The sequence below is a fragment of the Triplophysa dalaica genome, chromosome 10, assembly GCF_015846415.1.
Source record: "Triplophysa dalaica isolate WHDGS20190420 chromosome 10, ASM1584641v1, whole genome shotgun sequence".
In the NCBI taxonomy this organism is placed as follows: domain Eukaryota; kingdom Metazoa; phylum Chordata; class Actinopteri; order Cypriniformes; family Nemacheilidae; genus Triplophysa; species Triplophysa dalaica.
This window is the reverse complement of record NC_079551.1, coordinates 12969941-12995871: the sequence shown is the minus strand read 5'-3', so window position 1 is coordinate 12995871 and position 25931 is coordinate 12969941. Positions and strand designations below refer to the sequence as shown.

Sequence of the window (25931 nt, the reverse complement as noted above, 5' to 3'; positions counted from 1 at the left end):
AATAAACCTTCAGCTTGACTAAAAATGAAACCAAACTAACCTCCTTGAAGCACTTTTACGTGAATGGGATCTGAGAAAGGTCCGTCTCCCACGGACGTGAATGCCAGTACTCTGATGGTGTAGGTTTCGGAGGGCACCAGACTCTGAATGGTGGTGATCACGCTGTCCTGGACGTTATGGATCTGCCACATGCTCATGGGCTGAGACGGGTCCATGGTATAGTACACCCGATATCCCTTAATCTGTCCGTTGGGCTCCTCGGGTTCATCCCAACGCACCATCATGGTGTTCAGGGAGATTATGCGGGCCTGGATGTTCCTTGGCGGGCTGGCCGGTGCTTGCTCTCCGGTCCTCGCCTCGACCGGTTCGCTGGGTGGCCCTTGTCCAATGGTGTTGAAGGCGGACACGCGGATCTCGTAGTCGGTGTTTGGAGAAAGTCCTCCAATACTATAGCGAGTGGTGGTGATGGACTCCACGGTCTCGAATTTGCTCTCAGGAGACTTGGCACGATACTGGATGATGTAATGGGAAACCGGCTCGGGGTTGCCGCTGTCCCAAGTGATGGTGATACTGGTGGCGGTTGTTTCCGTTACGACAGGTGTACCTGGAGGTTTTGGCAAGGCTGCGGAGAATACAAACATACAAACATTAATTTCAATGAACAGACAAGCATGCTATTCAGAATTTTTTTAATCAACGTCTTGAGAGATCCTCAATCGATTCTTACACTTGACGATGATTTGGGCCACAGCCTCGATGATGCCCAGGCTGCTCATGGCCACGCAGGTGTAGTTGGCCGACTCGCGGACGCTGTTCAATTCCAGGACGTTCCTGCCCACAGGCATCTCTTCCTCTGGCGTCAGGTCCTCCGAGTTCAGCGTCCACTTGACGTAGGGCATCGGCGAACCCACAGCGACGCAAGTGATGTTGACGCTTCCTCCCGGCATGATCTCATGGCTGGTGGGTTGGATGGAGAAACGAGGCGGCACACGTCGAACTGCGGAGGACGAAGGAATGGTAAACAGAAAGTGAAAGGGTAACGACAGGCCGATGAAAATGAGCCTTTCTTTAGAAGTGTTGTCTAAAGAGAGGACAACAAATTATAAAAAATGACACTGAACAAACTTCACAAACATTTTGGTTTGTAACAAATTAAAAGAAATGATAAAGTTAATAACAGAACTGGTTCACCAACAATATAGATTGACATTAAAGCAACAAATTCATAGCAACAAGGTTCCATTGACCAATATTTGACCCATCACAGCACAATTAAATACACAAAAATCTATTATGAGTTTCTCATCTTTATGCTTGGATCTATGTGACCTGTAATTACGAAAGATAGAATTACTGTTATAAGCAATCGAAATTACTATTAAAAAAGCTAAAACTGTGCACTGCGTAAAACTAGAGACGGCTTTGTGAGGTTTCTCACAACACAGGAAAACCCTCAAATTCTGGTCCGTCTCAAAAGCAACATGACTGTATGCAAAAATTGGTAAACGTGTCCCTCAAAGAAGGACTAAAGATGAGAAACCTTAATGAGATTTTTTGTGGTTGAGACTAGATCAACTGGACAAAGCCTTTTTAAGATCTGACACGCTTCCATTGATAGATGCAGCTGTCATTTTCACAGACATCATGCAGAAATAGGTAGAGGTCAACCAAAGAGTAAATGGGAACGATAAAACCAGAGAGAAAAGTCTGAGATAAAATGCATAGAGGAATATAACTGAAGGGTCGCTGGCATGCCCGAACAGAGACGACTGGAGAAGAAAGGAGAAATAGAGAAGAGAAATCGCGTAGAGGAGTGAGAAGGTGGAGAAAGGGAAGGGTGGGGAGAAGATACGAGGGGGGAACCCACTTCAATGCAGATATAAAAAAAGCTTTGTTTTCGTCTCCGGCCAGTATGACGTAATGTGACAGGCTTGTGTTTGTCACATTGCAGTCCTGGCAGGACGTAACACAAAATTTACGGGGCAAATTCTACATCAGTCACACTGAGTCAATAAGTAGCTGTCAGTTCAACTAAGTAAGACACAAGTCAAGAAAAAACGAAAAAACTAAAGAATTAAAATGGAAAAAAACTGACACATGATTGGTGTAGATGCGAGACTACGATGGGGACAACAATGCACCTAAGCTAGCAAAATGCCATCCCTACACACCAGAGAAATGATGAAGGATTTGGGGAAAAGGGTGGATATGAGTTTGAGTTGGCCAGGTTGAGGAACAGGCTCTTTTTATAGGTTTCTAAGGTCCAAATGTTCACTTTTTTATGAAAAACCTGCCTTTTAAACTGACAGATGGAATGATGTAACCTATATAATGACTCACAGGCTCTGTTCCAAAACCAGGTTACGCCTACATAGTCAGCTATCATCTCAGACAGCATCCTAACCACCACTAATGCAGAGAAATCTCAATACATATCAAAGTCACTGTAGTTCACTATAACATTTAAAACATTTCTGTTTATTGAAATAAAACAAAATATTAGCCAATTGAAAAACAGAAATTAAGTTATAAAGATAACAACTTAACATAACTTATTACCAAAATAAGTCAACAAGCTAAATTAATTAACTAAAAATAAGTAAACTTAAATAGAAAATATTATTTAATAATACAAAATTTAATATCGGAAAACACTTAAATATTTGTTGAAGCTCTAAATTTATTAACTGAAAAAAACTAAAATAAACAAATTAAATGCATCATAAACAAAACATTGCTAAATCATAAAACTGTTGAACATTAAACAAAAAATTACCCATAAAAACTATTTTAAGCTAATTGAAAATAAAAAGAAAACTACAATAAACTGAAAACGAAATTATAATAACTCTATAAATCTCACATATTTAAATGTGCTTATGTTCATAAGTTAGAAAGGTTATTGAGTTTTACATTTGTTTAGACTACACTGAATGAACATTTTCATTACTGAATGGACGAATCAATATGGATTTGTTTTTTAATAAAGTTGCCACAATGTATTCTGGGATCACTTTACTTTCAAAAGAAATGTGATGCTGCCCTTAGTAGCGAATTAACCAATCAAATGCTGTATATGGTTTTGGAATAGAGCTATAGAATAAAAATAAGTGCACTTAATTATATATATATGTATATATGAATCGATGAGTGAATTTCGATTTACAACTGTGCCAAACATTACTGTTTGGTTTCCTCCAGGCAACCGTTGCCCTAATGATGTTGGTGGCAATGACAATGAGACAGGAAGTAGGGTGATGCTGGGCGTGTCCCAAGATGGCGGGCGATGAGGGGGTGATGCCTCATTTACGTTTGGCAAGGGGAGAAGGAAGAGAAAGAGCGATGGGGTTTAGCTCATAATCAAACAATCAAACTAATAAAACAGAAATGAAATCACGTGGACACGGGATGGACGGAAACAACAGGTAGAGACAGAGCAGGAGGCAGGACGAGATCTGGGCTGCAAGACAGCAGACTGGGGGGCACAGACAGACTGGAAAAGACGCTCACGTGGGCGTGAGACAGAAGGGAAACGACACGGGGAGTGAGAGGTGGGGCACAGAGGAGACTGTTACACTGGCCCGACTAATAGTGAGTTTGATTTCTCACACAAAGGGGCTTGAAATCCAAGATTAAACTCTCACCATCGTATTTGAAAAACAGGCTGAACCGAAAAAAAAAAATGGATTCCTTGGTAAACATCGGAAGCATGGTTCAGTCGAGACTTTATTGAATCAGTTGGAAATTACGCTTAAAATAAAGTTTAATCCTAATTAAGAACATTTTGTATTTTACGCATTGAATTGCAATTGTTTTTAAATTTAAAAAATATTTAAAGTCACTGTTATAGGCTAATAATTATTAAATAGTTAATAATTAAATAGGTTTAATATTTTAACATGCGTTAAGCAATGGTTAAATGTAAAATTTAAAGTTTCACTTAAAAAAATGTGAGATAAAAAAGCAATAAATGTTCATCTAGGCGACTTTAGAATACATTATTTTTAAAGTCATAAAAAGTCAGTATAAAAACGATCACTTAACTACTATTTAACATAATACATTTAATTCAATCTATATAACATTGACCTTTATAAAAAAACTATCTGTGTTTATTTTATTTTTCTTAATTTTCAAAAGAAATGTTTAAGGTTCAAACAAATTGAGCTTGACATTTCCTTACCATAGAAAAAAACAAAACAATAACAACAGCAACAAAAAACCGCACCAACATTACTGAAACGCCCCCGCCCCCTAAAAAAAGTGCATATTCAACAGATGTTCAACAGAGGTGAAAGGGCAGCCCATGTATCACAATGTCATGCACGACAGTGACCGCGGTACGATGAAAACAGTCAGACATAAAAGCCGCTGGTACAGTCTCCCATCATGCAACCCTCCCGAGAGCAGTCCAACACACTGTTCTACAGAATCCACACAATTAATGTCCAAATTGGTGAACACATCACAGCACACACACACAAACAAACAAACACACACACACAAACATATGCAGGTGTGTTTCAAAGGATTTGAACAAAAAGCAAGAAACAATGACACAACATATAGCGATATGAAAGGACGAGGTGTGGTTTACTGTGAATTACTCATGGGCAGACCCAGACGGAATCTCCTCCCGTTTCTCATTTTTATAAATTTTAAGAAAAATACTTGATTGTGAATAAGATGTAAACAAGTTTAACAAATCTCACTGAACTGAATGCAACCAATTTAATCAATATGCTAAGATTCGGTGTGGGCCTGTTAATGTGCGATGCCGTTTTTGGCCAGTTCCCAAAACTGATTGAAACAATTGAAGAATTTCAGAAAAATATCAATTTGTACGATTTGGTGGTTAAAAAGGCCACAACCTTTCATCTTGTGAATTTCACGTAATCCAAAATGTCAATTGTTTCTATTGTAGTACGCTCACAGCAGCACTTGAATTTCCACGATTATAATCAAAAGTTCGACTGAATCTGTTTCTTAGCCGAGAAATGAGAAAACCTATAAAGTCAACAGAATATCGAAGTACTTAAAGCTAAAAAAATGATCCGTGTTGCATCGTCTCCTACACATCGACATTTACGGCGATCTATCGATTTGCCTTGCTTTGAAATGCAATTGCGTATAATAAAAGCATTTTTCCTGACTCACGGCCCTCTATCTCAAATCCTGACGTTTGATGTGTGATTGACTCTCGGCTGTGATATTCATAAAGGAAAGTCCAATTGAATGGACATGCTCCTCATACACCAAGATCTGGAGCCTGGCGGGAGTAAAAAGAAAATCCCATTTCAAGCCCGATGTGGAGAGAAAAGGCAACTCAAGAGGTCTTACAGTGGACGAAGTAAAAGCCAAGAGATGAGAGAAAAAGGCCAAAGAGTGCCACACTCTTTTTATTTCTCGACTATGAGGAGGCAGTTACGCCAAACAGATGTTTCGAAGGTGGACATTAAGCGGCCATTTTGGTGAGACAGTCTGTCCGGCCCCAAAATGAAGGGAGAGATAGAAGCCAAAAGAACGCACAGCCTTGATTGTCACCTTGAAGCTGAGATTACACCCTGTTTGATCTCCGAGACCCGCAATAATCCATTTGGCTGGAAGAGACCATTTGCATGCAGACCAAAGGGGTTCCTCACATTAACATACAGACCTCTGCTACCTCCATGCAAAGCGTCTCTGTGGGGGTTCGGAAATAAGAACGTGGCCGCCTTTGTGTGCCCGTTCGTAACTCGTGTTTTTCCAACATATCGCTCGATAAAAACCTGACGAGATTCCGGCAACACGTGGGGATTGAATTTAGCCTCCGTGCCTACCAGTAAAGCAGGGTGTGATCTAGCTTACGTTTCCATTTTTACACCTAAAAGCACGACAACACATGCAAGGACATGCAAGACATCCCGAGTGGCAGCAGTGAGGAAATTCGCATGCATCTACATGCGCATACCGTGGAAAAATCCACTGACGTGTCGTAGCGTAGCATTCAATACAGTCCTGCCTTCCACCATCTCTGATTTACCAGCTTTCTAAGAGCAACAACTGTAACTCGCTCTAGAAACAATCCGGGATCTAGAATTAGTTTTTTCCTTCACGTCGCATTACATCGAAAGGCTAAGAGCTTCATTGTCACACAGCAACAATGGAAGATTAGCGACCTCATTGAAACGAGAATCGTCATTTCTGTTATTAATTCGGAGCAAACTTGCTTCTGTTGAGTCCCGGCTCTGATAAGCTGCGGCACGGAGGGGGATTTTAGCATATGGAGGCAATTAACTTCTACGCCTATCATTGCCGACACAAACGACTAACAAGGGGCCTAGTTAGCTGAATAGTCGGAAATTCAAAAGTTCCTGCGTTGTCACTTTTGCACATTAAGCGGCACTCAACAAAATGACAAAATGTGTTTGCATAGACAAACAGTAAACAAAAGTTGTTTGGAAACAGATAATACAAAGGCAATTCTGTCTGGTGCCCCTAGTGGGGAAAAACAGATCGCTTCTCAACTGAAGTAGTTAAAAACATTTTAGTCTCAAAATCAAGCTGAGAAAATGTTTCACGCTACTACAGAAACATTATCTACATAGCAGAAAACAGTCTATCGGGGCAAAAAGGTCACAAGTGACGCAGCGGGAACAGCCGGATATGAAAAATTAAGCTCTTGTCAATAAATGCCAGCCCCTGAGAGACAGACCGGCTGTGATGCTCTTCATTATTTATACCCCCAAATCACGCTGCGGGCCGTGACGCCTGCAAGTGGTGTCGCCCCCCTTCCAACAACAGCATCTCTGTACCCCTGAATAATTCAGAGAGCCATTTTGTCTGAGACATTACGAGATGGCACAGCGTTGAGACCCGAGCGAAGACGAGGCTTTTGTGATTTGTCATTTTGCTTTCAGACAGACTGAAAACGCCCATCTGAAATGGTGGGGCTGTGCGAGGAGGAGACGGATATAAGCAGAGCGAGGCGTCCGTACGGTTGGACAAACACGTCGGACCTATTGTGATCTTTCTGCCCGATGTCCCACTTTACAGCTCTGAAAAAAATCAAATTAATGAACTGCAGCTGCTGTGGAAGAATAAAAATATCAAGGTTGCTAAGGTAACATATTATATAATGATAGGCGATAACCCGGAGTAAAAAATTGGGTGGCGGGCACATTTCAGCATCGGTACACTGCAAAAAACAAATAATTTGTTTTATTTTTAAAAATCAGTTGTCACAGCAAACATTTGTAACATATTTAAAGCAAGATACATTTTCTTGAAAATCACCGCTGCTTCAGATAAGAAAATCTTTTATATATTTTTTTAACAAAATGTATTGTTGCTACCCAGATAGCACAGCTACGTCTGTAAGATGTCTACTAAAGATCTGGACAGTGTAAAACATTTGCTTAACATCTTGGAAAAAGCTGTTTTACATACATTCTAAATCACAAACATCTTACAGACGTCTTTTAGATGTCTATATGGCATCTGACGGCAGACCTCTCAGAGACGTATTGCAGTTGAGAAAATATAAAAGCAATCAAATTGCAGATGCAAATGCAGACATCTCTCAGATGTGTGTGTGCTATCAGGGTACAGTTAAAGTGATATATAAATATAAACATAAGTCAAAATAGATGTTAATTTCTCAAACACATTTTATTTTTAATAAATGTATCTTGTTTTTAACATGTTTATAAAATGTTATCAATCAAGAGAATGGCTTTTTTGCAAGTGTACCGAAAGGTAAATAGAAATTCTTACTGAATAAATGTTTTTAAATGATAGGTAGCTGCGTGGGACCATCGCATAAAAATCCCCAGAAACAACTTTCTTCTGGTCCAGTTTGAGTCCTGAGAATTTCAAAAGAAGATCTACGCTAGCTAGCTGCCATCCCAAAAAAGGCTTCGGTTACATCCCGAGATCATCGCATCTGCTATTGATTCACGCCGCCCAACGAAACAAATTATTCAAATTCGCAACCAAAACAGTCGGCTAATCAGCTTTGGTTTGCTTTGTGTTCAGAAGATGGTGGAAAACCGTCTGTATACCCACACAGATTTTCTTACGGTCTTCAGAAGGCAGCCGGACAACAACGCACAGAAACACAAACCACATCTGACACACCGACAACTGGAACAGAGAGTTGAAAAAAGAAAACAACCGAGGGTGCACAAAACACAAAAACCACAACAGAAACTGAACGACAGGCCTAAATTGGGAAAAGATGTCGTTTGGAAGGAGAAAACGGTTGACAAGAACACAGGAATGCAACAAGGAAACACAAGAGTCGCGGACATTCGTCTGGAGGCATGCGAGCGCGGTTACATTCTCTCATCATGCATCATGCCATGGTGCTGGAATCATGTGCACCTAAGCCGTCATTTCATTTCTCTGAGCAAAAGCAAAGGATGCAAACGAGAAAAGGCCCCACAATGCAAACTCAAACGTAAAGTAAAAGCCAACCCGAATGAGCGGGTTTGTCACCGCTACTCTTATTGCATTTACATTTGTTCCCAGAATTAAATCTTATTTAGCAGGTTAATTTTAAACTTCCAATGAGCCTTCCAATAGATCAATAGAGGATAAGTTTTTAAATACATTGCTGATTTTCGCTGTTAATGTGGGTTGAAAAAAGTAAAAAAGAAAGAACACACCAACCTTCTCGAAGCTCTGAGGGATGTAAGGGGGTTGATGCAGAATACAATGACATGAGGAAAAGAGAAAAATAGGGGAAGCACAAAGAGAGTAAAAAATGCCACCTCAAAACTTTTTTAGCTGCTGCATTTCTGTCGACTTTTAATGTCCTGCGTGACGTGCGTTTGTCACGCGCCCGCTGCGTTTCTTTCACCCAAACGCTCTCATTTAACCCAGTGGACGCTCGGCCACTTCAAGCATGTTATAACACAGCAAAATCACAAGGCCTTTACCCACGATTCCACCGCGGCGGCTTTAATTACGCAAACCAAACGAACAGACAAAAAGGAAATCAATGAACAAAGAAACAAACGGAGCGCACAAATAAAAACATAATTCACATTTAAAATTAGCAGCTACAATTAGGACGGCTGGTTTTAAAATTGCAACAACGTGCTCTCTTTCAGGTTGCGCTTTGTGCCGCCCGTCGGTTTCCCGCATTGTAGCTGCTAATTTCTAGTGCGTTTCATTCTAGTAAAGAAATCATTGTAGTCAATAATTATGCTTTCAAAGCGAAAGTGAAGACGGAACACCGTCTTAATGCAGAATTTCTCTCATCGGTGTAAAATGAGCAAACCTGTGTTGAATCAATTCAGTGAATGAAGCCCAATTCAAAAAGAAAGAAAAGAACCAGTTTAGAAATGATGGAACGTCTTACACTGTTTAAAGTCGTTTTATATTAATATTTATATTATAATGTTCTGAACAATTATCTTTAATGATGAGAATTGTAAACAAGCAGACTTTTATGTATACTTAAACAGGTTTGCAGACGCAAGTGTGGCTAATCCAATCAGATTACAGAGGTGAGAATCTCTTTTGAAAAAGGCAATAATACCAAACGCTGACTGTTAGTGCTCTCGGCAAACCTGTCGTCTTGAGATGGAGGTCAGCGCCGGTGAGGGTGGAGATATTATATCCCCTGCGTCTGCAACATTGCCTGTGCATCCGTCGCGAGCTTACAATAAGTATAATAATGAAAAGCCGCCTCCCCGACCTATTTTATAATGTAACGGCCTGTGAATAATTTATCCAGAACAACGTTGTTTGGAACACAGCGGGTAAAACCCATCCCGTACGCTGTCTTTTTTAATATGAGTTAAATAAATAATACATGCGCAAAATGCGTCCGCCACGATTTATTTAAGTCATCAACCTGGAACTGTGTGTGCCTGCCGTATTCCTTAAACAGTATCAGATGTTCCATTTCAATAATAACAACTATTGATCCAAAGCTAATAGTTAATTATTTCTACCATTTTTAAGAGCTGATCAACATGTTCGTGTGATGTCATGCATATTCTGTGCTCACCGCATTCGTCACCAAAATGTACCTTTGAAGTGAGTGAGTGAGTTCAGCATTTTGATTTAGTGTGCTCAGCCACCCAATCAAAATAATAACTTACCACCGTCCACCTCTGCCGGCAAACCTGTGCGACTGGCCGAGAAACACTGAAACACTCTCAGATAGCCATTTGGCAAAATAGTAACTTGTTTTTGATGCATTTACACCATCACCAGAGAAGCGGCTGGTCATGTGACCTATTAAGAAGATCTGATTGGTCGACGGGCTCCAGGGCCAGGTTGCTCCCTACCTCTCACATACAGGTTGGCTGGGGAAGAGTATCGGACGCCTTCCACGTTAGACGCCACGCATTCGTACTTTCCCTGGTCGGTCTCTTCCGTGTTTTCGATCTGCAGGGCACCTGGGAGAGTAAAAAATCAAAACACCCCAAAATTGGGATGAGAGAAAGAGAGAGAAAGAGAGAGAGAGAGGACAAACTGTTAGAGATTCGAAAGCAAGAGGACTTTTTTATTTTTTTGTGCATGTTTGGTGCAGCACAGTATCCTCATAAATGGCTCAAAGACCCGTCCGGTTTAAAAGCCGACTCTTAACGCTAATGCACTGTGTTGAGTCTGAACAGCTTCGCCCTTCAGGCAAGAAAAATAATACTCTAAAAACATCTGATCTAAATACGTCCAAACGCGTTTCTTCAAACGCAGAACTTGAACGATTAGCAGCAGCATTTTGGTCTCGGCTACAAGGGCCGCATCTCAACACATCGGAGCACCGGGAGGTTTCAGGGTGTGGACTTGTCAGACAAACGTGTGAGACGAACCGCTCATCTGTCCCAATGGAAATGGAGTCGGGACGGGGGTCAGTGCTGAGCCGGGCGCCCGGCATCCATTAGTTCGTGTCCAAATGTGCGGCGCGGGGCCGAAGCTTAGCACAACACTTCAATCCTGCGGCATGAATTATTTTAACGCGCGCCCCCCGGGAGCTGAAAGCAATACTTGTGTTAGCACAGTTCATGCTGGAGATTGAGAGTGGATTTAGACTACACACGATGAACACTTCATATGCCTTCAAATCATGACTCGATAACGTGTGGACACGTCTGGATCGCATGACATGTGATAGATGATTGAGTTTTATATTGTATACATACTACCAGTCAAAAGTTTAGGGTCACTTACTCACTACTAAACAATACTTAACTAGCAAAACTATAGAAAAATATCATATTAAGATGAAACAATAACCTAACCAACAGGGAATGCTCTCAAAGGCTTCAAACGTTCTATCAATGTTCTCCCTATGTTCTCCGAGGTATCAAACACATTCTTGGAGTTAAGTAAAAAAAAAAAAAACATTAATTAACATTATACAGTTGTGCTCCAAAGTTAACATACCCCTTGCAGAATCTGGAAAAAGCAGAAACATTTGGAACAATTAGAGGATTTTTGAAAATTAGGGTTTATTTTTAATTTTGTCCTGATCTGAGCAAGTTATTTCACTAAAGAAATGTAAACAAAGTTCACACTAAAGAATAATAACAGAATTTCTAAGGTTTTTTAAGATTGTGGAGGACCTTTTAAGATCACTGGACAGTCTGATGACTCATGACAAACAAGAAACCCTTAAACAACTAGGACTAAACGTAAAAACTGTCATTGATTTTTTTAGGTAACACCATACAGTATTAAGAACCAGGGGTATGTTAACTTTTGCCCTGGGCTATTTTTAGAAATTCTGTTATTATTCTTTAGTGTGAAATTATGTTAACATTTCTTTAGTGAAATAACTTGCTCAGGGTAGGACTACATTAACCTTCATTTTCAAAAATCCTCTTATTCTTCCAAATGTTTCAGCTTTTTCCAGATTCTGCAAGGGGTGTGTAAACATTTGACCCAACTGTATGTCACTGCTCAACATTCTCAAAACATCATAAAAGCGTTGGAATAAAAACATTCATTTAAAGTTTTCACAACGCAACTGGAACGTCCTGAAATCTTATTTTTGTTAGCTGGGTATAAAGCAAAATTAACATCATATGTGACCCTGTGAAGTCTTAAGAAGCATGGCAACATTTTTTGTTGACAAAGCCAAAAATACATTGTATGGGTTAAAATTATCGATTTTACTTTTATGCCAAAAATCATTAGTATATTAAGTAAAGATCAACATTCCATGAAGGTATTTTGTAAATTTCCAACCATACATATATAAAAACGTTAGTTTTGTGAGTGGATGGGCTGCTACAGCACCTCTGCTGGACCACTTTTGCACCCTCAGATTCCAGAGTTATAAATGTCTGTATCTCCACCATATATTGTCCTATCCTTAACAACTCATAAATCAATAAAAAGCTTAATTATTCAGCTTTCAGATGATGTCAAACTCAATTTCGAAAAATGTACCCATAAGACTTGTTGTCCAGGATCACATATGGTGTGAAGGTGTTTGCAAATTGTTTCTTTCTTAAATTGTGACATGTCAGTCGTGATCTTACACTTTTGACCACTAGTGTATAGACGTCACTCCACACAAATTTCTCTTTCTCAAAATTGTTTCCATCTGTAAATCACAGTCCTCACATTCGCTGCGGGAAGAGGGCGAGCTAAAAACACATACGGCATTCTGCATCCTGCGTGCCAATGAGTTTCTGGCTCCTGGGTGGATGACTCACACCTGGCCGCAGCGTGACGACAGTGTGCCGGTATCGGGAAGTTTAGAGTTTGAGAACGGCGTGGCTGCGTGGGAGCCCGTACATGGATCGTTTGATGTGCACATTAGCGCGGCGGGTGGTCGGAGTGGCAGCAGGTGGGCCTGGAGAGCGTTCTAAAGTCTCCTCAGGTGCGCGGCCGCAGCGCTCGTGTGCAACCTGTGCCACGTGAATCTAGTTGAAATCTCCCCTCTGGCTCAATTGTGAGGCCCAGTCCTGCAGAAAACAGCCCTGTGTTTTAATGTCACTGAGGCAGGAGCTGATAAATAAACCATGGCCCAGCGGCATACAGCGCTCTCGGGGAGCTTATAACTCTTGTGAAACTCTTTTTTAGACTCCTACAGGAACCATCTCCGTCGACAGCTAATGATCGAGTGACGTTGAGCGAGATTACCATTGAGGAAAGATTGGAACATAGAACACAACAGATTCAAATGTATTACATACAAATAATACCAAGTGACTTCAAAGCGAGCGAATATCTTCATGTTGAATCAGACTTTTTAGCTTCTCCTGCTTGCTATGCCGGCGATTTGCGATTCCCCGCTGACTTCATTACAAACTCGCAGCGGTGCTAGTGTTGGGAAAACCTTACTGAGAATCTATGATCTGCGGAGGGGATGATGGGAAGATACTTCTGCTTTATTCTTTTTCAAAGAGATTTGAAAAATCTCTTTGATTAGAGATTTCCTCTAATCAAACATTCCAAAAAAAGCAAACACCGCAAATCTTATTAAAGCTTCCCCATTTTCTTAAATTGCCTTCCATCTTTTTACAAATGAACGGCTTTTATTGTAGAACTGAATATGATTTGTTTATCATATCATGATTGTTGTTAAATCTCTCTCATTATAATTCCGTTTTCTCTCCGATGAGTCCCCGGATAAGCAAAAAATAGGAAATCGAACAGCGCGGCCTGCGAGTATGTTTAACATGCTGGAAACCAAACAACATTTCTTTGATGTCTCCTGCTTTTTTCCTCTAAACTCCCTTTCGTTCAGGCAGAAAATGTTGTTTTCAATTATTATCTTTTATGCATAATTACATTTTGAGTTTTCATTATCCGTCCTGCCTGTGGCTTATTTGAGCCTAGCGGCATAGAAACGCTAAGACTTCGGTTAGCGGCGTGGCGAATGACATAACACGCTGTGTTATCTCGCTCAAACCAAGTGTCGAGCTCAAAGAGTCGCACGCTGCCGTTTATGATAAAAGGCGAGTTTTACTTTAGGAGATAAAATGTCATTTGTTGAATATCCATTCTGGTGTTTTTGGAAGGCGCGACCTGCTAGCTGACACGGTTATTGTACTATACATTACAAAAGCTCAAATATTAGCAGACTACAAATGTGATTCAAACAATGCACTACCATCAACTAAACCCTGAGACTTCAATGCAAAAAAATTAAAAGTGTTTTTGTCACAAACAGCTGGAGATGGCGTATGGTCGTGACTGACGGACATGTGGTAACCGTTGACCTGCGACCGTTTGGGTTTTAGCGATGGCCTCAGGAGACGAGGCCTTGTCATCGCCCGTCATCCATCCGATCCCAGATCAGGGGGAAAACAGGCTGGGCTGTCTGTTTAGCGGAGGCCGTGTCAGAAGGCGTCTCTGCTGGGGCGTGGAGCGTGGCAGGCAGGTGACGCGGTGAGCCGTGACCGACTCTAGGATCCAGCTGTCTATTAGAGCGGTCCGCGAACACGGGAAGAGCGGGTGTGTGCACACGTGACCGTTCTTGGCACGCTTGATTAATCTCCATAACAGCTCCAGGACAAAAGCGACCCAGCCATCATCAACACACACACGTTTTCCCGCAAGTACAGTCCCATTTGTGTAATTCAATTAGCCGGGGCGTGATTGATTTGTTTGTGGGATCGACCGCGTGGTTGTATTTTTCCCCCAAATGGGCGGAACTGATTAGGAGGGAGAAGGTGAGACACTTTCCTTATTTCGATTTATCGTTTTACTCGTTCCTGCGTGTCCTTCTGCCTTTCCACTGATCACTAAAACTGACTTTAGAACAGCACATGAGAGACCAGAAATCTGACTAATTACCTGTGAGCGGGAAGAGCGTGCACAGACACACACAATTATGTATGTACAATCACACACATGCGAACGCATACCAGCCCATGTTCATATGGTGACCAATCAGTTGACGGGCTGCAATTTAGGCCTTATACACCTACACATGGCCGCAGTTCCTCGGGGTGAGGCTGGAGGGCGTCAGCCCCGGCACGTTCACCCCAGACCGACTCTGAGCCCTGGGCAAACGCTGTGCTTTAGATCACTAATCCTATTATGCAAATGCAGACTTTATAAGTCACATTCAGTTTGGCGAACAGCAAAATTAATAATGTGCTGCATTTTTGCATTATAAATATCCATGTTGGGGCACATTCAAAGAAAAGCGACGGCGCCCTGCCTGTCGCATGCTTAAATTTCACATTGTAGACATAAGTAGGGATGCGACGATTAGCACTATTTTCTCCTGCTATACCTGCAGTAATACATCAGATCATTGTGTGACAAAATTCTACAAATTTCAAAACTGATTCACAAATATTGGAATTACATCTTCACAAACCACAACATATCACCATTGATATAACTTGTGAAGTAACACCCGTGATTTTAACTTTGAAAACAAAGGCGTTTACCTACCTGTTCTCTCTGAAAAACAAAGGCAATTTGTTAAATCTGAAACAGTTTACACCGCATAATCAATTTTGAGATTAATGGCATAAATTGACAAGGTCTCGCTCTGGATTAATTCCCTGGAATCAGCCTTGATCTCATCTCCCAACCATTTTTCCATCCCGGGGGAGACAGAAAGTCACTTAAACAGGACACATGTGGACTACCCTTTAAAAATGTAGCAGAGATTTACAAACTTGTAAATCCAACAAGGATCCAAATGTTTGCTACACCTTCAACCCAGCGGTCCCTAACATTCGTGATGTGTCGAGGGTCCGGGACGGGGAAGATGAGATCAGAGCTAGCTAGCGTCTTCTTTAGTGTGATAAGTGCAGCCCACGCCCTACACTACAAACCCTCCAAACACTGCGAATGTCCCATGGACATAAATTGACATCAACCCCCCCCAAACACTGACAGGAATTAACCAACACAAGACACACAAACGTTTGACAAGACACGAAACACACAAAGACACAAAGACAGGGTGAATGTTAAACCGAGAAAGAAGAGATCAGCGGAGCTTCGTTCAGAACTCTTGAGCGGTGCTCTGGAATCATTGGTTAGGTGGGTAAATTTGGTTAGTTGCGATATGGCTGTTCCGCGTTAGACTCTTACCTCGGATGGGTGTGCTCTCTGAAAAGACACAAATGAAACAGACATCAGTTTAGTTCAGGATTAATATTAGTCGAGGTTATTTAATACTGTATGAGGGAGGATCTTCTAATCTACTGCTTAGTATTGTGTTAAGATCATCAGTCAATGTGTTATTGAAGATTTGGGACCTCGTGGTGCTGGGTCTGAAATGCGGCATCTATGGCCATGCATCTCGGCAAAAAGTTGATTTCTAACCATCGTACTTATCCGATAAAGATGAACATACTGACACTTTACGAGCGTTTACACACCATATTAACTTTATGCCCAATTACAACTTCAGAAATGTGTAATCTTGTATATAGTGTAATATACTAATATTATAATAACGCAAAATAAATAAAAAATAGATGACATTCAAAAAACATTTAGCTGTAAATCTGCACTGAACTCCGATACATAACACGCAAATCAAACTTGGCCGAAACGCAGACAAGTCACCGTTGCATCCATCCATCGACCTGTCCAGCATGTGCTGGTCTACAGACCGACCTCTCTCATTCCCAACAATGAAGACGCTACACTTCCCGTAGCTGCTACATAATACCGCCGAGCGTGGCTGGCTAGAAATTGGGTCACCGTGTACCTATACGAAGGTCCGAGCTTGAGGTTAATGCAGCTTTCACGAACCTGTCCTCCTGAAATCCAGTTAACTCATCTTAATTAAATATCGTACGCTTCAGCCATGACTGTTATAGAAGCAGCTGATGATATTCTATCCGTGATATAAAGCTGTGTGACTCCCCTGACCCAGCCACGAGACAAATACAGGCAGCTTCTTTGTCCGCCAGCACCACGAAGGTCATTGTTATACCATAAAGGATATTTTGCATGCCTCACGGACGACCGCCCCATAGCCCGCCATTAACTCCAATGTGATCTATAAAGCACAGTCCTTCTTTTTGCAGAATATTAAGAAGAAAAAGGCTGTGCCTCGATAAGCGTAGTACAATAAACAGCCTGAACATAAAAGAGTCAGTGGTTTCATCTAGTATTTATGCTTACGACCACCGGCCCCCCTAACAGCGATATACAACACAAACGCACCGAGCCGAGAGAGCTGTGCTAAATTATTCAGTTTACGACTGGACGTGCGTGAGCTGTGAAGCTCAGGGGGTCCTCGATAAGCAGGCAAAATATTCATAATTTAAACTTTGTTTATGTATATTTTAGAAGTTTAGAAGGAATTAGGAGGGTTTAGGTACCGGGGATCAGTCAGTGTGTTTAGTAAGTATTAGTGATTTTGAGGCTGCAGCGTTGGGTTGTTCTGATGTTCCCGCTAGGTTAGGAAAGAACTGGTTAGGGTTAGATGAGGTTAGGTTTAGGTTAGAGGTTTTCAGATTTGGGCAACAGAACCTATTCGGACAGGGCTTAAGACACACAATGAAACAGAAGAAATAAGAATCTATGCTGAAGCCCAAGTCATGAACAAATGTCAGCGATTTCCTGCCAACGACGCGTCAAAATTCGCACGAAATGACTGGCCAGATTTTGCCGTGACCTCTACGAGCGTTCGAGGGCATCGCACCGCCTCTTACTCAAGGAACTTTCCAGATTCCACATACACTTGGGCAAGAAGATGGGGAGGCAGGGGGGGCCGAAAACAATCTGGCCGCAGTCTTGGTCCATCTGTAAGGCTGAAACTGGGTTTGGGCTCGCCGCCATGCGTTCGGGCCAAAGTGACCTTAAAAATATCTCAGCGGGGACACAGATGTCGTTCGCTTACGGTCAGCCAATGTGACTAGCGAAAAAGCATTTCCAACCTGCTTTGCTATGATCTTTAAATTTTAAAAGTTTTACATTACATAAATCGAACCTTTGTGGAAAAATCGATGTAAACGTTGATCATTTTACAGAATGCTACATCCTGCCGTTTTATCAAATGATTAACATCATCTTTAACGTCACACTTTGATGCTGCATAAACTCCTGCTGTATGAGAAGTACAGCGCCATCAGTTAGTCGGACACATCGGGGGCTGTTCTGCTCATGCCAGAAGCCGGCAGAAAGCAATCACAAGTCCTGCACAGGAAGTGCAACCACAGCAGGAAGCCGTTCATTTATCTCTCCTGCACTCTTTCCTGTGTGACTCTCTCCCCCAGGTTATCGCCTCTAGTAATTTCAGTCTAGTTACACCTGGAAAAGATCCATAGATCATAAAGCGGCGGAATGACAAATAACGAAATGTTAAGATTATGTCCGCAACCGTACTTGCTGTAGCGAGCGAAAGGATGCGGTTCTTTAAAAAAAGGAAAAATGCGAACGAGGTGCCATTAGACGTTCTCCGTTCCCCTTTCTGAGCATTAAACTAAAGCTATCGCTTTCTCTTTGGAATAGAGATAAAAACAGGAAAGCGGGCGGCTTGGCTTGAGTTGACAGTGGAATTGAGGAGGATTTGCTACAGTCCGTTTTTCCATCAGCATAAATCCCTGCAGGTTGGAGAACTGGGCTCTGATCAACTGCAAACAGCACTGCTTTAGTCCAACCGGTGGCCTCTAATGTAAACATTGCAAAATAGCCCCTCGTGACTCTTCCTGGCGTCTGTCCGCACAGCAGCATCAATTCAGACTGCCTAAACAACTTCTTTTGTGTAAAAGAAAACGCTTCAATCTGACTCTTAAAAATATGTTTTTCTCTTGCTCACATTATCTATGCCATGTGGGCAGAGCAAATAACAACCAATCGCCTAAACAGTCATTAGTAATGCAACAGACTATGAACATTTATGTAGTAAAAAATTCAGCAATTTTACAAGTCAATCAACACAAGCCAGATTCACATAGTATACATTTATATAAATTTGCGAAATAGTTAGATATAGATTTCCCGTGAGATCTGGCTGATTAAACTGTGTAAAGCTGCAAACTGAAACCTCTGGGTAGAAAAGGTTGGAAATTTTAACAAATGCTTGAAACACCGTTACTTCTGGATTAGACTACGGTTAGTTCAATTATAATGGGTTCCCCCTTCTGTCTAGAAGATAAATATGTTATTGTGAGCGAGCACACAAACCGCGGGTGTGTCCAGATCAGAAACTGCTTGGCTGAAACTTCAGATCTGTTGTTCTTCTCGTTTCAACCCATCTGAATATTTGTGGCCGTCTAGAGCTGAAGCGAAGCCAGCGGACAGATTCCCTACAGTTCTACAGAGCTGGATACGAATGCGGAAAAACATCTTTCGCTATAAATCTACACGAGCAGGAAACGCGCACCAACACATGAACTTTCTGGAGCGGGGCGTCCGCAAAGCTGGGTCCGATCTTGAGGAAAAACAGGGAGATGTTAGTGGGCAGGGAAAAGAAGAGATGTTGGGCTGAAGTTAAAGCGGAAAGAGAGGGTAGGACATGCATTTTAGAGAGAAGTTAAAATGCCATCTGCTTCAGGGACGGTGGGAAGGTTGAGCACTCGCTGAAACACTTACCGAAGGCCTCTGAAAAAGGATTCAAAGAAGAAAAAACAGAAAGGAAAAACAAAACAACAGGTTTAAGGGATGGATCTGCAGCGATCGCGAACAACCTGAAATCAAGAGTTTAGTGAGGAAGACCCCTCTGAAGGTGTTAGATGACCACAGTACACACATTTAAAATGACATACGAATTGTCATTAAAAACGAAAATGTGCACATTACATATAGTGTGAAAGTACACGAAAATCTATTGATTCAGGAAATTGTTAATTTTAATATATAAATGTATGGTTAAAAATTATGAAGATGAATATTTATAAGTGGGTAAGATTCAGCAGGATATGTCAACCTGCATTTTTACGTTTCAAACATAGATGCCGATAGAAAGTCAAAAGTTACGTATTGCCGCTTTAGGATGTAGGTAATTTTGGCATGATTAAAGGCCAATTATAATACGTTCAAGTCAAATAGATTTTAAAAACATTACTAATAGCCAACTGTATTATACAAATTAAATCAAGGGCATGATAATGGGTCATTTGCACATGCTGTATGCTGTGCATACTGAATGGAGTGTGTCTAATTGGTAAAACTCAAATAATATGTTCATTATTGAGGGCCGGATAGCGTTATGCATGTAAATAAACCCGGCACTGTTTCGGTTTTGAAAGAGAGAAACACAGAACAGATAATGATGCAAAACAACACATAGGACCCCCCAAACCCACACAAACAGTGACGATAGACAGACAAACATAACAGAGCAGGACATGTTAGACAGTCTGGAGACACGCTAAACTTAACCGAATGTCTAATGCTAGTCGCTTCTTTACATTTTTTCCAAATCTGCTTGGAAGTGACATCACTTCTCATGTGGAGGGCAAACAGGGTTGAACGTTTGGTTAAAGCCAAACAGACTGCACAATGATCCCTAACTGTTTGTGTTCACGAAGCACAGCCAATGGCGCTGCAAAATCAGTGATATGCCCAGAGCGAGTGTGCGTCGTCCAATAACAATGCAAAGCACTCGAGTCTAACATAAGTGACAGCAGATGTGGTCGCCTAAACACTTGGAAAACCGTGACGGGGTTGAAAGGGAGATCTCTGGGTCTGTAAGTTCAAGATTGGTTAGGCTAACCTCGGCCGTCCTCAATGATTCACATCAACACCTCCGAATCAAACGCAACCCGATAGATTTTCCTTTTCTCTGCCGCTGACAAACCATTGACCCACAACGCTAGCCTTGGGGCGACTGGAGCGCTAGGCTTAATGAGATATATAATTAGACTCTGTTTTACTGGGTCTTTCAATAAAGTTTCATTAGTCCAAACCAGACATTAATCATACGCTTGCCAGAAAATCTGGACTAAGCTCCTCTGACACACTTCATTAAAAGTCATTAGCTTTTCATTTTAACTTCACTCGCACCTCAAGCATGTAGCGCTAACGTCAATGGGTGGGCGTCCATGAAGGGGACCTGCACTGAATAGATGATTTGTATGATCAAACCCGTGGGAGATAGTGAGAAAGCGAATAGGTTTGTCTTACCTGATCTAAGCTGTTTGATCCGCCCGCTCGCGCTGGGGTCGATGGGAAGGAAGTCTTTGAACCAGGTGATTTCTGGGTCGGGGTTGCCGCTGGCGGCGCACAGCATAGTGGCCGTGCGCGTCCGCTCTACTACCTTCAGCTGTGGTCCCATGTCAATGTTGGGGAAGCCAGCAGGAAGCTGGTCCTCTGTAAGGGAGAACACAGACATGTGTAAGCTACACCCGGATTCTCAAAAACTGAATCGTGCAAGGTTCATCATCATTAGTACGTCCCATTAGCGATTCATTTTAGCTCGTAAAAAACCTGTAAAAAGAAATAAATGATGAGTTATTAGAAACAAGGAATGTTAGGTGGCTGCCAGTCTCATTCACCATTCATTTCAACTCGTCTTTCCACACAATGAAAGTGAAGACCCTAACATTCTGTGTCCTGCAAAATAAACGCTACACCTTTAAATCTTCAGATGAATAACCGTGATGAATCCATAGACCGTGATAGGCACATATTCTGTAATATATCAGAGATAAATGCTCAGCGTCTAGTGTACATGTGGTCCATAGCCAGATTAACGGTGCCCCCATGACACCACAAAAAGATTTCTGCAAACCACACAAATGAAGCCCTGAACGCGAGATGAGTAATTCGATTTGACTTTAATTAAATGCGGCAAGAGCAAAGCTCACGCTGATATCAACAGGGGAGTTTGGGACGGGGGGGACGGGGGGTTGGGTGACACTGCATAAGAATCGAGACTGTAGGAAATGTCATATTTTATTATCGATTCAGGCGATAACTGTTGGTCAGAATTAGCAAGACTCAAAAAAACAGACAAAGTTAGTCAAGCAGTTTTCTATTGTTTTTAGGACATCTAAACATCAACAACATACATTTACTTAAGAGACAAATAACGTAAAGTATTAACATTCTAAAACAAACCGCTAAAAACAAGGAAGATGAATAAATAGTAAATACACGTAAACCATATATACATAGATATAAAAACCTAGTATCGCCCTATGATACAAGGAAAATACTGACAAATTTTACTTTTGAGAAAGTTCTCATATTTTACTAGAAAACAAGACAAAGCCTTGCACCAAACTGCTTATACACAACGAGTATGACTCATATCATTATAGTTACGGGGTAGCAAAATCCGAACTGCTTTTGTCCTTTAAGAGAATTTTTCCCACATACAGTTATACGGAGAGATGTGCTTTTTGTTTTACAGTCAAATATTTCTTGAAATAGAATTTGCCTTGCAGATGTGCTGTGGTTAAGGGTCATTGGCTTTTATAAGGAACGGAGGAAATTGGGCACTAGGACACACGTTTCTACACTGAGAGCCCTTAGCGATATTCTGCCTGCGGTTAAATTTGCATTTATGCAAAGAACCCTGCATTTAAAATGCCTGGATATGATGGAATCTCCCACAAATCGGAACTGTGTCTGATTGTCATGACAGATTTAAGACTAAACGCATCTTATATTCACACAATAAAACATTGAAAGCCAATCAAAATCCATTTAAATTTAAAGGGCTAACGCATTTGAAACGCAAAATTAACTTTATCATCATTGATGTCAATGAGATTTATTCGTAAGACCTTGTGCCTATCCTCGCGAACGCTAATACATTGCTGTGTCTGAATTCGCCCCATCTCCTATATATTGCACTTTATCGCGTGTCCGCCATTTTTGTTGTCCTCATCCCCTACATTTGTTCACCTTCTTTTTACCCACAATGCATTCAGATTTTATTTCCAATGATACACCGCAAATCAACCGTCTAAATAGAATCAGAGTGACCGCGAATGCACATTTATACTTTGTTCATGTTGAAAGTTATTTTCGACGTTTTGAGAATAAACTGATTAAATGAACGTTATGGACGGTGGTGCTTTATTTTAAATATTCAAATCATTTTATTAAACGTAATTAATGTAATAAAATAAACGTGGCAAACAGTTATTTCTGTTCCCTTCATTAAAAAGAATAAAAACTTTACCATTCTATTAAACATCCATAAAGCCAAACAGGTGTGTTATACGCATTATCACGAATGTCCACGACAGTACTGTCATACGCAGGTTATATTGTAATCGTTCACTCTTCTTCATTCACTTCATCCCCACATAGTGGACTATTTAGCATTCTCTATATAGAGAATAGTGAACGAGTGAGCGAATTCAGACGCAGCTCTTGTGTACTCCAAACAGCAGGCCTTTAAACGTCTGTCCATTAAACAAAAACACATCTCAGGACAGGATTAGCCTCTTCGTCACAATGCGCTTCAGGTGTCTGATGTTACCGTGGTCCCTCCTATTGTTTGGTGCTTTTCAAAGGGCTCATTCAACCCTACCCACAATTCCCTAAAACACAGATATGCTATTACAGGCCTCCGCTCGCGTGCTCTCCGCCGCTGGCCTGGCCGAGAGGCTGTTAAGCTGTGATGATAAGGGCCCGGTTTTAATAACCAGCACGGGGTGGGTGAGCGCATTGGCCACTTCATCCAACAGCTGCGTATTTACAGATACAGCAGGACACGTCCTAACCCGGCTCTGACACTTGCTGTCATTATCTGTAATTGCCTTTAATTGTGGCGCGTGATTTAACGTCATTATGTAAAGCCTCTTAACCTGCGCGGCCAGTTTAATGAAAGAGGATTTGTGTACAAACGCGTTTTCATTGATTTATGATGATCTCTGCTGTTATAATATTTCACTACAGATGAATCGGCCGCTTCGGCCCGTACGTCAAAACAAACGGGTAAAGCGGTGTTTCCACCAGCGCCGTGGCTTCGTAATTATATGAAGCGTTCTTTTTACAAACAAATCCTCTGCTGCTAAATGTCTCGGGGGTGGAATTAAAGCGCTCGGATGAATCCTCTGCAGTACTGGCCATTTCGTTATTTTCACTTAGTGAAATGATTTAATTTCATCAGTTCGTAATCAGGTTAACTGATTACCTCCTGCCACAGTCAGAGATGCTTTTTAGAAGAAGCACAGAGCGAGAGAGAATATACATGAGAAAAGAAATGTAGAGAATTACGAGGATATTGAAATAATCTGAACCTCCAGCTGTTTGGTTTTGAATGATGGTCAATTTAATTTCCTGTGTTCTAGAAGCAGCTCCATTAACATAATCAACGGTCCCGTCATGAGGAACGACAGCAAGCTCGCGTTTGTTTAAATGTAAAGTGTGAGACTCGCCGGGTGGCGTGTGCAACCTGAGAAAACTCTGCCATCAATTTTTAACCCTCATGTCATTCCAAACCTGAGTGACTCTCATATTCAGCAGAACACAAAAGAAAATATTTAGTAAGAATGTTGGTAACCGAACAACAGAGACCCCCATTGACTTCTATTGTACGGACACATTTCTCAAAAATCTTTTACGTTCCACAGAAAAATAAACCATAAACAGGTTTTTAACCACGTGAGGGTGAAAAAAAACATGACACAATTTTAAAATGTTGGGTAACTGTGCCTAACATCTCAAGATGTTTAAGTATTAACGAAAAACAAGACTGCGTTTCTTAAACCCGTTTACTTCTGGAGCGCAGCAGGATGGTAGAGGTTCTGGAGACATGTACAGATGCTCTTATCCTCCGGCATCTCCCGTCGGGCATTGATAAAGCGGCAGTCGCACGGGCGCGGCCGGGCGCTGTACAATTAGGCAGCGGCGTGCGGCGATGTTCGTGCGCGGAACGTCACGCTGATGACCGGGCCCAGCTGTTTCTGCCACACGCCTGTCACTCCGATCTATGGATACTTGAGGAGGCGGAGCTACAGACGAGCTGAGATCATTCCCGTTGACGGAGTCGGGTGGAGATATGTGTGAGATGTGACATAGACAAATGCGCTTGGTAGCGTTGACGTGCGTGTGTGTTAAGTAGCTCCCAGTCAGAGCTGCAGTTACTGCAACCGCAAGCGCCTAGCGCCAGATCCCCGGGACGGGCGGCACGTGGGGGTCATGTTGGCCAATCTGCCAACACCGAATTGCAACCAAATACCTTTCACATCTCAAAGGTTCATGAACACATTAGGCAGTGAAAAAGCTTCTCAACACTGGATGGAGTCCGCAGCGTGCCAGAGACACGGGTAATTGCTCCAGACAGCGCAGTCCAATCTGTAGAGCGAGAGAGAGAGGAAAACAACATTCTCCTCTTATTTATTTGCGCATTGCACTTTGCCGGTTCCGGTGTGGCCCGAGGGGGAGTCGAGGCGTGCTACAGGAGATGAGGTGAGACCATTAGGCTGCTACAAATGCTCAGACAGGCAGAGCACGACGTCAATAAGGCCATTTCCATTCCTGCACTTCCTGCTTTCTCTTCTATCGCCTTCATTAGTAATTCAAGGTGCGGAGAGAATTCTTTGCGTAGATTAAGTGAACTGAGAGCCGCCGGTGTACGAGTGGAGTTTTCTTTAAAATAAAAACCCTGCGGCAACGCTGATAAAGGAGACGTAGGGAGGTTGGTAAACAATGAAGGCTGCAAACAACTTATACATTTCGATCTGTTTTGTTTGACAAGGGACTTGGTATCACTGTTATCATGGTCAAAATAGTTAACGTTATTTTTTGCAATATCACTCGATATGAATAAAATATCTTTAACAAAAGAAAGTTCAAAATAAACTAAATTAACTCTTTCAGCGCCATTGACGAGTTATCTCGTCATTTAAAAAAAAACTTCCCCGCCAAAGACGAGTTTTTACGGCAATCAGTGTTTGTTTCTTTTGTTTAAAAGCTGAGACTCTGTTCTTTCATTTGACACATTGTTTGTCCATATATTCTTTACAGAAAATTTACTGTGGGCCATTAAAGTTGGGTGAAAATGTTAAAAACGCTGGCGTAGGCTGGCAACTTCTTTTTAAAAAGGCTGGCAGCGAATGAGTTAAAGGTGAATTTAACTAACAGGATCATATATT

General features: G+C 41.6%; 1 protein-coding gene across 15 annotated transcripts in view; it reads right to left on the bottom strand.

Annotated features, from left to right (window-relative positions):
- Positions 1–25931, bottom strand: part of ptprsa (protein tyrosine phosphatase receptor type Sa) — a 156271-nt gene that overhangs the window by 41333 nt on the left and 89007 nt on the right. For 10 of the 15 annotated variants that reach the window (XM_056758615.1, XM_056758622.1, XM_056758618.1 and 7 more), the window contains 5 exons: positions 21001–21186; positions 10284–10394; positions 8653–8664; positions 728–997; positions 41–622 (listed from right to left, as the gene is read on the bottom strand). In XM_056758615.1, coding sequence (XP_056614593.1) covers positions 41–622; positions 728–997; positions 8653–8664; positions 10284–10394; positions 21001–21186 — 1161 coding nt within the window. The remainder of the gene's footprint in view (positions 1–40; positions 623–727; positions 998–8652; positions 8665–10283; positions 10395–21000; positions 21187–25931) is intronic. The other 5 variants (XM_056758619.1, XM_056758628.1, XM_056758621.1 and 2 more) reach the window with 1 other exon arrangement.